General features: G+C 31.1%; 1 protein-coding gene across 5 annotated transcripts in view; it reads left to right on the top strand.

Moving 5' to 3' along the window:
• RhoGAP100F (Rho GTPase activating protein at 100F) overlaps window positions 1-14,095 on the top strand; it is a 34,308-nt gene extending 20,213 nt beyond the window's left edge. The window contains exons 1-16 of one of the 5 annotated variants that reach the window (XM_015519841.2): window positions 4,296-4,935; window positions 5,360-5,476; window positions 5,559-5,744; window positions 5,816-5,974; window positions 6,092-6,366; window positions 7,046-7,205; window positions 7,277-7,550; window positions 7,635-7,838; window positions 7,902-8,025; window positions 9,873-10,417; window positions 10,519-10,656; window positions 10,733-11,119; window positions 11,231-11,500; window positions 11,560-11,720; window positions 11,813-12,011; window positions 13,329-14,095. In XM_015519841.2, the coding sequence (XP_015375327.2) occupies window positions 4,888-4,935; window positions 5,360-5,476; window positions 5,559-5,744; window positions 5,816-5,974; window positions 6,092-6,366; window positions 7,046-7,205; window positions 7,277-7,550; window positions 7,635-7,838; window positions 7,902-8,025; window positions 9,873-10,417; window positions 10,519-10,656; window positions 10,733-11,119; window positions 11,231-11,500; window positions 11,560-11,720; window positions 11,813-12,011; window positions 13,329-13,843 (3,762 nt within the window). In that variant the 5' untranslated portion in view covers window positions 4,296-4,887 and the 3' untranslated portion in view covers window positions 13,844-14,095. The other 4 variants (XM_015519839.2, XM_015519838.2, XM_015519843.2 and 1 more) reach the window with 4 other exon arrangements.
• The last annotated feature ends 782 nt before the right edge of the window (window positions 14,096-14,877 follow it).

The raw sequence follows: 14,877 nt of genomic DNA, 5'->3' as shown, positions 1-14,877 counted from the left end.
TCACATGGGCACCATGCACGTTTAGTAGTAACTAGTAGTAATAGTAGTAATAGTAGTACTAGTAGTGCCGACCATCCCCCACCACCCCGATCACTTATTTAGAATTTTGAGCCATTATAGTAGGCACTGAGTTGATTGGTTTTATTATAAATAAAACGACGTAGAGAAGATATATTCTCTACATCGTGGTATAATTAGTATGGCACTGAGTAGTGGTAGGTACTATTGAAATAGTATACCAGTAAAAAATAATAGTAATACTATTAGTAGGTAGGTACTCCATAGGTGTGCGCAGACCTCTTTTTCAAGGTGTGCAAAAAGGCTGCCACTGGCATGCCCTGAAAGTTATTTTAAGCATGTAAAATGCTAATAATTTATAAGGCTAACTATATAATACACAAATATTAAAATGTCTCACTGTTTAATTAAAAAAATATTGTACCAAATACCATGACAAAATACAAAAAGTATGTATTCCGCAAATACCTGGTAGTTGATAACTAATATAACTGGGTGTTTCAATTTGTTAATAGCACTCGACAGCGTATATCCGAACCCTGACTGAGCTGGGGCACTACGTTTCTTAACTGACTTAGGGCACACTATTAAATATTCGTATGGTAAACATATTTTATATTTTTCTTTCGTACCTAATTTAGTATTTTCAAACTTAAATAGTTTTATGATAATATGAAAACAAATAAACATAATAACTAAAAACCAATTAAACTAATTCAGTATTATTTGAATTCCATATAATATTATAAATAATAATTAGGGTAATCCGTATTTAAAAAAAGACTTGTTTTTTACAATGATTTAAATATCATAGTTATTTACATAATAATATATCTGTAAATATTTACGTTATTATTATTTATTTACTTTTTATGTTAGTAAGACAATGCGATTTTGAATTAGATTTATTATCGTCAATATTGTTACTTGTTATTCACTTGAGCCAAAAATGAAACCGCTTCAGAAAAACTCATTATCACCTATAATTTTGTCGTCATAGAATTCATTATTTTATACGTCGGACGGTGGTTAGTTGCCAGTTGGTACTTATAGCAAACGCCTTATTATGATTTTATACGTAAATCAAACGTGGTCACTACCGTTAGTCTGATATAATTTCTCTCATTTTTAATCATTTGTTATCATTACAAATTTTACATACTAATTAGTAATTATTTTACTTGCATAAAAAAGGTTTTTTTTCTAGAGTCGATTTTTGCCCCTTAAAGAGTTTCAGGGTATGCAACTGCATACCCTACATTCCCCTGCGCACGCCTAGCATACTCACATATACACTACCTAGTGATTTCGATGGTGCGCAGTGCAAAAATGCGTATGACTACTAAAGATTCGTGCATTTTTGTATTTAAATATAAATTTTTTTTTATTTTTTTTCAATGAAGCAGGTTTGGAGCATCAACTACATGGTTATTAGTTTACAACTGTGTTTAGTTAAAATGATTAGGTACAAAGAAGAGTGTCGATTCTTTGAATTTACTAACTAAAACAAAACGCGTACATATTGCATTTCAACTCTTCGATAATCGTTACCCATATAATACATGTATATATATTATATAACTATAAAAAGACGAGCAAAATAAAAAATACCGGAGTTGAGCAATGATCACTCATCTGTTATTTTTGGAATTCATTCAGCTAACTATATAGGTATATAGGTGTAAACTGTAGGTAATAGATCGTAACCGTATTTTAGTTTATCTTTTTAAAAACGATCCGAGGTACCAGATTCCGTTTATATCACACTACTATATAATGTTACTTATTAATTTATCAAATACTATTAGATACTACGATATTACTTCAAAATAAATTGTTCGACGTTTTTCGGTTGTTTTCGGTAATAATTATATTGGAAAAAAAAATTGAAAAGGGATTATTAGTTATCATTAATTAATATTCAGACTTGATTTCTAATTAATAAGAGTATAATACTGATCGTATTTATGCTGGATGCAACTTTTAAGTACCTTTTCTGAATGAAAATAAAAAAATAAAATATGATTAAAAAAATCATTATATTAAAATCAACACATTTCTTTCTCCACTGTTGAATTAAATTATTTAACGTCGGTTTGATAATATGTTATATTATTATTTTTATTATTCATTACCTATGTCCTAAAATCCTAAATACATTTAAAATGTGGTATTAATAGTCAATAATATCCAGCGAGTAGGAATGATTATCTACGTAGATTATTTTGGTTTAGGTGTGTTGGTTGAAGGAGCAGGGTCGGGCAATAATTAGTTGAATGTAATTTTTGCATATATTATACATTTATAACGTATATGTATATTAAAGTCCTAATGGTTCCACTGTCCCAGAATAAGAGGATCACAACGATGCTTATTAATTTTAACCAAATAATTGGTAGTTACTACTTTACTAGAGATGATAGTTGATAGAGCTATAATAATAATTGCAGTTTAACTTGCAGCATGCTGATTTTTAATCACTCTGGTGGCCTGCAAATGACCTACCTACATATGACTATAATTTTTATTACCTTAAAAACTGCAAGGAATTATGTGATTTAGACGATTTAATTATCAATTGTAATAAATACTAGTATTATACATTTTTTATAGCATAATAGTATAAATACTATATTACAAAATGATTAAAGACTAAAGTAGACCTTTTTTATTTAAGTTAAATAACGATTAACTGACTACCATGAAATTATTATCGACACTTATTATATTATATAACATAAAGGTAAGTGTAGTGGTTACCCACTATTATTTATACTTACATCATATATACATAATACATAGAAAATATAGCGTATCTATGCTTAAGTGGCTTCGTATACAATGTAATAAATTATATTATATTATGTTAATATCCAATATATCCATTATCCAATTTATATCAATAACCTAATAGTACCTAAATATAATGCATACAAGTATATCATATTTATGGAAATGGTATTGCATGTGACTTTATACATTATGTTAATGGCAATAGTAAGAATATCAGCGAAACCTGTAGTCTACTATTTACTTACCGGTATAGGTGTCTAAATTGAATTTCGGACACTTACAGATTGAAGTTAGTAATATTATACCATGTATTATTTAAATTATTATTATATATCATCTTCGGAGTTTCAAAAAAATTGTTCTCAACCACAATTTGATACTACCTTTTATGAATTATTTCTATTGAAATTATATTTTTGGAATCTGCGGCTAACAATTAAGTATCATGGCCTAATTTAACTATACAATGAAATAAAATACAGTACAGTCATATCATACTTTTATGGATTATGGACATTGTTTATGTATAAATGAAAGTATGAAACCTAGACACATATTATACTGAATAGTAAATAAATAAATAAATAAATAAATAAATATATATATATATATATATATATATATATATATATTATACATATATAAGCTTTATAGTATTTACGTAAAATAATAAAATGTTAATAACACATTTTATAGCAAAACGTTATATTGATCTCATCAGTACCTACCGCCTAACTATATACCTCTACCAGTCTATCCCTCAGGTGTGCTCGACAAATACACGACACACACACACACTGGAGTTCCGTATTATAGATTGAACCAATGGAGGTAAACCAATACGTGGTGTGTGATGCCGGCCAACTTTTACGATCCAATTATTACAAAAGTTTCCCGGAAGAAAAACGGCAAAGTTTCTTGCCAGTCTGCCAACTCTGTGGGTATTTACTATATTACTCTACATGTATATATCGCAAACAGCGTGCGATATGGCAGCTAGCAGCCATCGCATAAAGCACAAACTTAACGATGCGCAGTACGTTAAAATGTTATGACCAGCCGGTATACATAATGTAGGTTTACGCGAGTACTAAATGAGTATAGGTATACTACGGAGGCATATTAGACCATACGTCATTTATATTATATATGTCCAAAGGCGCACGTCGGTTTTAATTGATGGGCCTCGCAGGTTTTGAATGGAGTCGTGCTCTCCTCCTTTCCCTCCTCCCCGGGCCGGCTTTTCATTGACCCATATTCGCCGTGTACGTCAGTTTTCCGAGTACGCACACTCTCGCGTTTTACTACGTTATGCGCACCACGCGCACCACCTCTCACGAGCAGCACAGTAGTAGTAGTATAGTAGTAGTAGTAGTAGTAGTAGTAGTAGTAGTAGTAGTAGTAGTAGTAGTAGTAGTAGTAGTATTGGTCCAAGGGTAGGAATGTTATATAAATATATATATTGTGTACACTTTTACAGACGTTACCAACGTCGAGCGACAGATTTATACTTATACGATTTTATGCGTAAACGTCGTAAATATTATAATATAACTACTAAAATATATACCTATACATGACATGTGTGGATTTGTTTCGTTCACGACTCGCGTATAAGCAATATAATATATTGTTATGTATTATTATCATGCAGTGTACGGCATCGTTTATTAAACGACAATATTATAATATCCGTACAACAGTGTCCAACCCTCTGGTGGCGCATTCGTGTGCCGACACGCACGACAATAACAATATATCGTACGAGCACAATAATACCGTACGAGAATCGTGTCTGTACGCAAGCGTACAGTCCCTGTGTAAAACGGAGCACTGTTGGATGGGCGTCCTGGAAAAATCATTTTCCCACGGTGCGTACACGCTCCCTGGCAGGTCGACGGCATAGCGTTTTATGTTTTCATCCGGGTTAAAGACAAAATCGGTGCAACGAGAAAACAAATAACGCGTATGTAACAGACATCTGTACATCACACTCGACTACGAGTGCGATATTATATTATAGAGCACCAACAAAGTGTAATGATATACATACGAATAGGCGAATAATCGTTGCAAATGTGTGACAGGGACTCAAGTTCGGGATGCTTCTTCATATCGAGAAAGGTCGGTGATGAAAATATATATATATTATGTATGTAAAATCGTTTTGCACGTATATCATGATATACGGCACTTTTTTAAAATTATCCAGCAAAATGTATGAATCGTGTAGACGATACACTCGACACAATCCTATTATAGGTTTTTACTATACTAGATTAATATTAATGAGGCAAAACATTACGATTGGGTGTACCAAAAATCATCGTTACCATTAGGTATTAATTGGCTTTAGCAGAAATAAATTATTTTTTTATGGATAAATGATAGTAAAAATTAGTCGAGGTCGTAGTTAACACAAATTAAAAATATAATATGCTATTAGTTTGGTGTATTTGTACAAATACTATTCAAAATTTTAAAAACAATAAGTAGATAATATACATATATAATATACAAGCATTACATTTTTGTTGTTTTTTTTCAGGGCCGTGATCGAGCCCAAGACTTGGCCACAACATCCAGACATGGTCAACAGCCATTGCCGGCTGGAACAAAAACTAAAGATGCACTGCCAGTAGTGTTACAGAGTGATTTCCGAAAAGTAATTACATTTTAGTTTTAGTACATTTGTAATTAATTATTTACAAAAGTGTTATGAGTAGATAATAATTTTAAATTTTTAGTTAAGTGGAATAAGTAAAGAAGATTTTCGATTAATCGATACCATTGAAAATGAGTATGATGCAACTACAGCAGCGGCACTTGATGCTGTACAACGTAGAGGTGAAATGGTTGTCCGAATACTGGACCCGAGAATTCACCTCACTAAAACTGCTACAGATGCGGCTAAAAAATTTCTTATGCTTCAAGTAAGTCAAAAGTGAATTTAATAGCAAGATTATAAATTTTGTTTTATAAGCTGAGTTGAATTTTATTATAGGATTCTAACCATATAGTTAATCTAGTTGAGATAATAAAGAGACCCGGACAGACTTTAGGGTTGTACATTCGGGAAGGTAACGGTATAAATCGTCACGATGGTTTATTCATATCTAGATTAGCTCTTGAATCAGCAGTATATAATAGTGGATGTATACAGGTGATTACAATTAATATAAAATAAATAACTTAATATCTAATAAGATAATAAAAGGATAAAAATAACATTATATAATTATACACTATAATATATAAAAACATGTGTTTTAATATTTAGGTTGGTGATGAAGTATTAGCTGTAAACCTAGTTGACGTTACAAGAAAAGCTGTAGACGAGGTTGTGATCATTATGTCAATACCTAGACGATTGGTATTAGCTTTAAGACAAACAAGAGGTATTCATCGAGCTTCAGTCAATGCTTCATTGGCTTCAGCCATGCCAAGTCACCAACCTCCAGTTGTTGTGATTAAGAAGGATCTTAGTAGAGAATCAGATGACCAGCATGATGATGACGATGATGATATGCATATGAAATCATATATGACTACAGGGTGAATACATTTAAAATAGTACTATAAATATAATATCTTAATTCTAAATAATATTTAGATCATAAAAATATTTTTTAAAGCGCGTTGACAGCTACATGCCAAGCACATTTTTCCATGTCATTTCAAATTCGTTTATACTATTGTATTTGAAAACAAAAACATTTAAAAATGTATAAAAAATACATCAATAAAATTAAAGTTTATAATAAAAGTTAATTACATATATATTAATATAAAACCATATTAATTACGGTTACCGTCGGTCGTGTTTCGAGCAACCATGGATGCCGGCGGTAATAATGCAGTCAACGGTTTTTATAATAATATTTTTAAGTATACATTACATACTTCATACATATATACCCAATTTAGAGTAAAAATCACTACGAGTATATATTTAAAGGGTCAATAAAATTGAATCATAATTCATTTTAATGTTATTAATAATCCATAATACATCAAAGTAGATAAATAATAACAGTTAATTACAAATAATTACGAAACAAATACATTAAATAAACCAATTATTTAGTGCATTATATAATATATTGAAAATTTATTTTTGTCGAATTTAAACACATAAATCACAATTTAGAGGCTTATAATATATTTATCAAAAAATGTAATATATGCCCTATAATAAGATTATAAAAAAATTAAACAAAGATTAAATATATAGTAGATTAAATCAAAGAAATAAAGAAAATATGCACGAACAACGACGAAGAGAATCAAGAGGAAGATCACAGTCTCAACTTGCCTTGGATTCGAATGGCGATATTTCTGGAGATCTCTACTACAATTCACGACCTCCAGAATCAAGGAGACAAGCATCGACGGTATACATGTTCACTATCCTATGAATAATTAAAAATAATTCGTTAAATTAAAACTTGTTTTTTATTTTCAGTTGGATCGTCGAAATAATTGGTCGTATCAGCCTCCTCATCCTCCAGTTTCTAATGAACAACCCAAACCTCAACATTTTCAACCATTCGATAAAGCATATCCTAAAACATTAGAATCATTAGCTGAAAAAGTACATCCATTTTGTCCAGGTGGACAATCCTCAACTAACAGAAGAATGTCAGCAACAACTACACAGCAACAATATCGCCGTAATAATATTCCAAGATCTGGTTCAGATCAATATCTACCTAGATCTGAATATGATTATGGAAACAGTAAGTCAATCAATAACAATTATATTCTACTCGATGTACATTGTACTTATACATACCTTCAAATACACATTAATTTGGTTTTAGGACCATATCGACAATCACAAACACTGATGAGATCCGGACTTAGAAGTAGTGCTGGCGCTGGATCCGGTGCACGTTTAGTTTCACAATACTCTCAAGGTTCGTCTAGAACATTACCTAGACATCTAGATTATGCATCAGATACCGAAGCCACCAAAGTAACTTCTACCTCTCCATACTACTATAGAGGTTCTTCGCAAATATCGGGTTTGATCTAAACGATAAATAACAACACACTAATTTTTATTATTTTTAAATTTATATTTTTAGGTGTTTCAAATATATCAAGATTTCAGGGCAGTTCCACAATATCTAGAAGTAATTCTTTAAGATCAAATTCACTTCCAAGAGACATTCGTACCCCACGAACTCCACTATCATCTCTCAACACGAGGTGCGCGACATTGTATTATTTATTACTTATTAACATAAAAAATTTAGTATTTTAGATATTAGATTCTGAGCGGAGCGATGAATGAATGGATTTTACAATAATGTGCGTTTTTATGTTTATTTATTTATATATTAATTGTTTTGTGTCTGTGTACATGATAAATTGTCGAAATAATGATTCGATGTTCAACTTCAGTAGCTTTTTCGGTTGGAAAGTGAACCTAGTTGGTGCGTTAAGAAGGTCAAATTTTGAAATTCTTAGAAGTTTTCAAAATCACCGGGAAAAACAAAAAAAAAAATGAAGGAAAAATGGGAACTTTTACGCAAAATCAATTTTTGAGAACAAATTTTTGTATTGGTGTAACTCCAAAACAAATTACTGTAGACATATGAAATTTTCAATGAATGTTTATACAGGCATTTTCTTTACTTGATAAAATTTTCAAAATGTTATTTAAGACATTTGAAATTTTCAATCTATTGAGTTTTTTTTTTATAAATGACAGTAAAATTGTATTCGTTTGGTAAAAAAGCTGATGCAAGGTTTCTAATATATTGTTACAAGGACAGTCAAAAAATATTAAAAATACATAGCCACAGTTTTTTTTTATAAGGATTTAAAGTTCGAATTTTGACAAAATACGTAAAAATCACGAAAATTAACAATTTATTTTGAGTTAGAAATTCATAAAAATGTATCTTTTCAAATATAAGATTTGAAAATGCAATACAAGATTCTTCATGAGTTTATCTACTTTTATCAAATAAAAAATGTCTACGAGAAAGTCTAATTAAATTTGTATGAGCTTTTGAATTACAACATTGGATATTCACTCAATTTATCTCACATCGATATTCTTATTTTCTTAATATTCAAAAACGAATAATTATAGAAATTTGAAATTTATACCAATATACCATATGTTTATTTTTTCAATTCCTATACTTGATAAAATATTTGAACTATTTTTAAGTTATTTATAGACATTTGAAATTTTCCTTTTGTCAGTTTTTATCCTGTAAATGTCAATATAATTTTATTCATTGGGTCAAAAAACTTGAAAATTTAACACAACGTATGTTGATATAATGGCAGTTGGAAAATATTAAAAATACATATTCTCTTTTTTTTTATAACCGTTTCAAGTTAGGGCGTTGACAACATTTTTTTAATTGAAAATTTATAAAATATTGAACTTTTATAGCTAAGGATGAAAAATGTTAAACTAGGTTCCACGTAAGTAGTAAATTCTGTGACAAAAGTCTAACACAGCTTTTTTTATAGTTATTTTAAGTTCAAATTTGGATGAAATTACAAATTAAATAACCAAGAATAACAAATTTAGTTATATTGTTGTAATTTAAAAATATTATTTGTGGGTACTTGAAATTTCTAAAATATACTTTGTGTTCTAATTTTAATAGTTAATGTCATTAATGACTTATAATAAATATAATAATATATAATAAATATAATACATAATAAATAATTTATACTATGAATAATTGATTGAGCCTGGTACATAATGAATCTGATTTGATAAATTTGGAATTTATTTTATAGGTACCTACCCAAAAATTTTTTTGAAATTGTAGCATTATAATTAATATAGTTTAAAACTATAAAATATCCTATACTGAAAAACCGTCTCCGCTCAGAATCGTTTTTCGTATATTATGATATTAAATCATTGAATTCAGATTTAATTCCATCCACTACAGTAACCCACTTGTAAACTACTGTATAACAGAGTGACATCCATTTACCCTGTTTTTTTGCATGTATTAAATTAATTATAATATTGTTATAGAATTTGTTAACAATTAATTATAATATGTATTTAACAGCTTGAGAGGTAGTTTGAGGCGGTACAATACACAGGACAATCCTAAAATATCATCCTCTTTATTAAGTGATCATGAAGATAGTGATGGTAATCTTAGTGCTCCCGAGTTTCAAATGAGGCGCAAAAATCGATTAGTCAGCTCTCCTAGTGTATTTACAGCTGACGAATATAGAGCGTGGATGAGTAGAGCACCATCGACCAGTGCTATTTATGATCGTATACGTAACGTTTGTGATCCATCATTAAAACAACAAAAAGTACAAAGATTTACATTTAGTGCCGAAAACCTACCAGAAAGAACTAGGCATTCGGAATTGATGAGTTATTCCGGAACTAATGCTGATTTAAGACCATTTAGAGGTCTTGGATCTCCAGCATTACCTTCAGCAACGACGTCGACATTAGATAGACATACTAGAACGTCGTCATTAAGAAGAATTCGTCATCTTTTAGAACTTGAAGCTAAACATTTAGGTCGACGAAGTCCATCGTCCACTTCAGATTTGCAAGCCGACAGAGCTAGAGTTTTGGAAATTAATCCAGCTGGTAAATTTTTAGTCTTGAAACGTTTCTAGTTAATTGTAATTTATTTTTTAAGCAAGATGTATATATATATATATAATGTATATTTATTTTTTCATAAATAGAATTCTTGAAATACAAGTTTGAAAAGACTACAATAGACAATGCCCCACCTATAAGTGGTTTATTATGGGTGCATCTACTGGCTGGCAGAGGCCTCAGGGCGACTCCCACTACCGTATTACCAGGTCAACCTACAAATGGTTAGTATAGTTTAATATACCTAGTCATTTAAGTTGATGTAAATTAGAAAATTATTTTGAAAAATAATTCTTATAGTTATGACGGCCACTGGCACTTCAAGAGACTTGTATTGTGTTTTGGAGTGCGATCGCGTGCACAAAGCCAGAACTGTGGTGCGCACTGGTGATCTTGTTTTTGATTGGGATGAAACATTTGAATTAGATTTACTATCAAACAAAGAATTAGACTTTTTAATATATTCATGGGACCAACAATACAGGCACAAGTTATGCTACAAAGGATCAGTACATCTGGCATCTTTAGTTAGAGATAGTCCAGTACATCAATTAGCCTTAAAAATTGAACCTCGGGGTACATTATATTTACGGTTAAGGCACACCGATCCTTACCAGACTTTTATCAGAAAAACATTAAGAACTTCAATCACGCTACCTCCGAGAACGAAAACTGCTGGACTATTTGGTATGTACTTCAATTAATTAGGTACTAATCACATAAACGTACATTACTGTTATTAATATTTTTTTTAAAACTAATGGAAATATTCTAAACTTTATTTAATAATGTATAAAGGTATTGATCTCGAGTCAGTAGTCACTCGTGAAAGTGGAGCAATTTCTAGTTCTTTATCTTCATTAGCACAAGCACCTGCCACAGCATCCGTTCCAGTTATTGTTCGTAGGTGTATTGAAGAGGTCGAACGTAGGGGTTTAGACATTATTGGTCTTTATCGACTTTGTGGGTCCGCTTCTAAGAAACGGATTCTTCGAGAAGCTTTCGAACGTAACCCGAGAACTGTGGATTTATCACCAGACAACGTGCCCGATATTAACGTAATCACAGGTAAATGCAGTAACAATTCAATTGTTCAACTATTTATTTTTAATATTTTTCGATTTTAGGTGTCTTAAAAGACTATTTGAGAGAACTTCCCGAACCTCTCTTCACTCGTTGTCTATACCAAATGCTTCTTGATGCACTAACGGTATTGTTGCCTGACGATCCACAGGCCAACGCCAAATTGATGTTATCGATTTTAGATTGCCTGCCAAAGTTGAATAGAGTATGTCATATATATTTATTCTTGTTTATAATAAAAATGTAACACAATAACTTATTTAATTACAATAAATATGCGTGTTTTTTTTTACAAAGGCTACGTTGACATATATTATGGACCATCTGGCACTTGTCGTATCGCAATCCCCGCGGAACAAGATGTCAGCACAAAATTTATCCATATGTCTAGCTCCAGTATTAATGGTCCAAAGCGAAGCGAAAGAAAAACCTATCGATTTCCAACAGCCCGTGAACGTGTTACGATATTTATTAGAGATTTGGCCACCTAAATCAGGTTAGGACAAGTTTATTTATACGGATTCCGTTAAAAATCATAAAAAAACTTTTAAGCAATGCCCATTTCGCTCGTTCAGCGTGAAAGTCTGTGGCATAGTGCAGTGGTTCAAAGGTGACTGTACGCTTATGTATATATAATATTATATACTTACATGCATACCGACATAATCGTCATAGATGGAGCTATATGGGCGTGCAGGGTATGCAAATACACACCCTAATATTCAATAAAAGAGCTGCATTAAATTAAGGTTTAAGAGCCACTAAGCTTAACTAAATATGAATATAAAAATATAGCTTTTATTTAAAAAGGATACCTACCATATTATAATTTTAAAGATTACGATGATGATTTACGTAGTTTTTAAAAATGTTAGATGTATGTTATTTTAGTGCATTTATTGGATATATAAATGCATTTTAAACTATATTTTCTTTTAGATTTAATATCCATATTTTTATATAGTTTTACAAATTCACAGCTCTGTACGTGGAATAAAATATTTAATATATTTAGATGATAGAATTTTAGGCGGTAAAACTATTTTTTAGACAGATATATACTATATTATAGTTGTTGTTAAAAATTGTATTTCTTACTTCGAAAATTATGCACAAGCATTTCAAATTTATGGTGTATAGCTTTTTGCATTTTAATTTTAATGAATAAGAATAGAGTAATTTTTTTATCATAATATTGAGTTTTAAGTAGATACAGATAATGTACCTAAGTATATGGTATATAAGCCTCCCGCAAGTTTGTATGCCTATTAAGATTCTGCTTACTCTAAACACAACTTCTGCAGGCTAGCTATGCCTTTAGGCGTATTTTCCAGGGGTTCTTAACCATCCATGATGGTTACTCGGTGGTACTGGGAGGTTTTATTATAATATATTCTTTATTAATGTTTATGCTTATTATATTTCATACAAAAACTATAGAACCTAGACTATAATAAGTCATTCTTATAGCTATCATAGTATACTCGTTATAATAACACTTTTTTTCAAATTAAATATCAAACAGGTATCTAATTATCGAAATCAAAAATGATTTATTTTGTATGTGGGAAGCTGTAAAGGATACGTGGCTATAACTTATACTGCAATGATGTCCCAAATGTAGAAAAGGTTAAGAACCCTTGTTGTATGCATTAATCATTAATTTTCGTCAATAAACCTAACATCATAATTAGTACCTACCTATACATATATATTATATATATATATATATATGTATATATACGATCCTCTTTTGCCACGGGTTCGCGAGCATTGTGAACATTGATGAGCCCCGACCATATTTTCCAGACAGTTCGGGAGTGTTTGCCGCCGTCGGTCGTCAACGGCGTTACTCGGCCCCCGCCGCTGCCCGCGAAGCCATCCTGCGTGCCCGCTGTGCCAGCAAGGCGCGCCCCGCCACCCGTAATTGTAGCGTCACCGACCAGTGACACGGCCACGTCTGACGACGACGACGATGATGGCCACGGCCACGACGGGACGGCCATCGAACCGCCACAGATACCGGCCAGATCTAACGTACACCGGCTGACCAAGGTGGCTGCACCGGAACCCGACGAGAACGCGGCCGAGACACCCAGCTCGTCTACCGGCACGGAAGACTCGCAGCGCGACGTGGCCGAGCGCGCTGCTGAGGCGGACGAAGAGAGTTGCGGCGAAGAACAACTGGAACGGAGACCCCGAGGACTGCAGAATGCCAACACCGCCATCAAGCACAACGCTAATAATACTAATACTACTACTACGACTACTAATAATAATAGTAATAATAGTAATAATAAACATAATAATAATAATAACCGTCAATAATGTTGCGACATGTATTATAACGTTAAATATTTTATATTAGTGAAAAACGTTTGCCAACTTTCTACCAAGATAAAAAATATTATGTATTATATTTTAGGCACGGGAGTTCCGTTTAAATTATCTGTATTGGACCGTCGATAATAATATTATTATCTTTTATGATATACCATGTTATTGTTATTTTTATTGTTGTTGTTGTTGTTGCTGTTATAGAAGAAACAATACATAATATGTACAATATTATTAATATCACCTTGAATTGATTATTGTATAAAAAAAACGATAATTGTTACTCCTCGTGGTAGATAGGTGTTATACTACACATTATATACTAGTATAACTGTATATAAAGGTCTATGATGACAATACATTATGGAGTAGGTATCAGTATAATTTATACTGTATAGTTAATTACGTACAATAGATACGAACAATTGATGCAAAATTTCATAAAAATACAACATGTATACATAACATGCTAATGATATTAAGTAATAACTATATTGTAACATAATTTTATACATATTACTTCAAAAAAATTCCTAAAACTTTTAACAAAGAATATAAAAACGACAATAAATATAATAGGTGTAATATTGTTTATACTTTGTTTATAATATAATCATGAATCATATCAGCATCATGCAGGTAGCAGGTATACAACACGACGTTACGACAAACATGCAAAGAAAAAATATAATTTAATTACTAATTAGGTACCTAAAACAGTTTAATTGAGGTTTAAGAACATAGGTACTAATATTGTTTTTCATGTTTACTATTTAATATTTCTATAAAAACTCTATCCTCGCCGTAAGGTAGATAAATGAATAAAATAGTTAAATTTCAGGGATTTTATAGTCATAATGAAAGTAATTAACCACAGGATTTATTAATAAATGGTAGAAATTTGGCAAGCATAATTCCACACAATTTCATACTTACGCACAAAAAAATAATATATATATATTTATATAAAATACATGTTTGAAAGAAAATTAAGCACAAAATAAACAATTATAAATATGATTTGA

Source organism: Diuraphis noxia, unplaced genomic scaffold (assembly GCF_037042655.1).
Source record: "Diuraphis noxia isolate RWA-SAM2 unplaced genomic scaffold, SU_Dnox_SAM2 contig0004, whole genome shotgun sequence".
Lineage (NCBI taxonomy): Eukaryota > Metazoa > Arthropoda > Insecta > Hemiptera > Aphididae > Diuraphis > Diuraphis noxia.
Note: the sequence above shows the minus strand (reverse complement) of the source record. Positions and strands in the feature narration are given on the sequence as shown.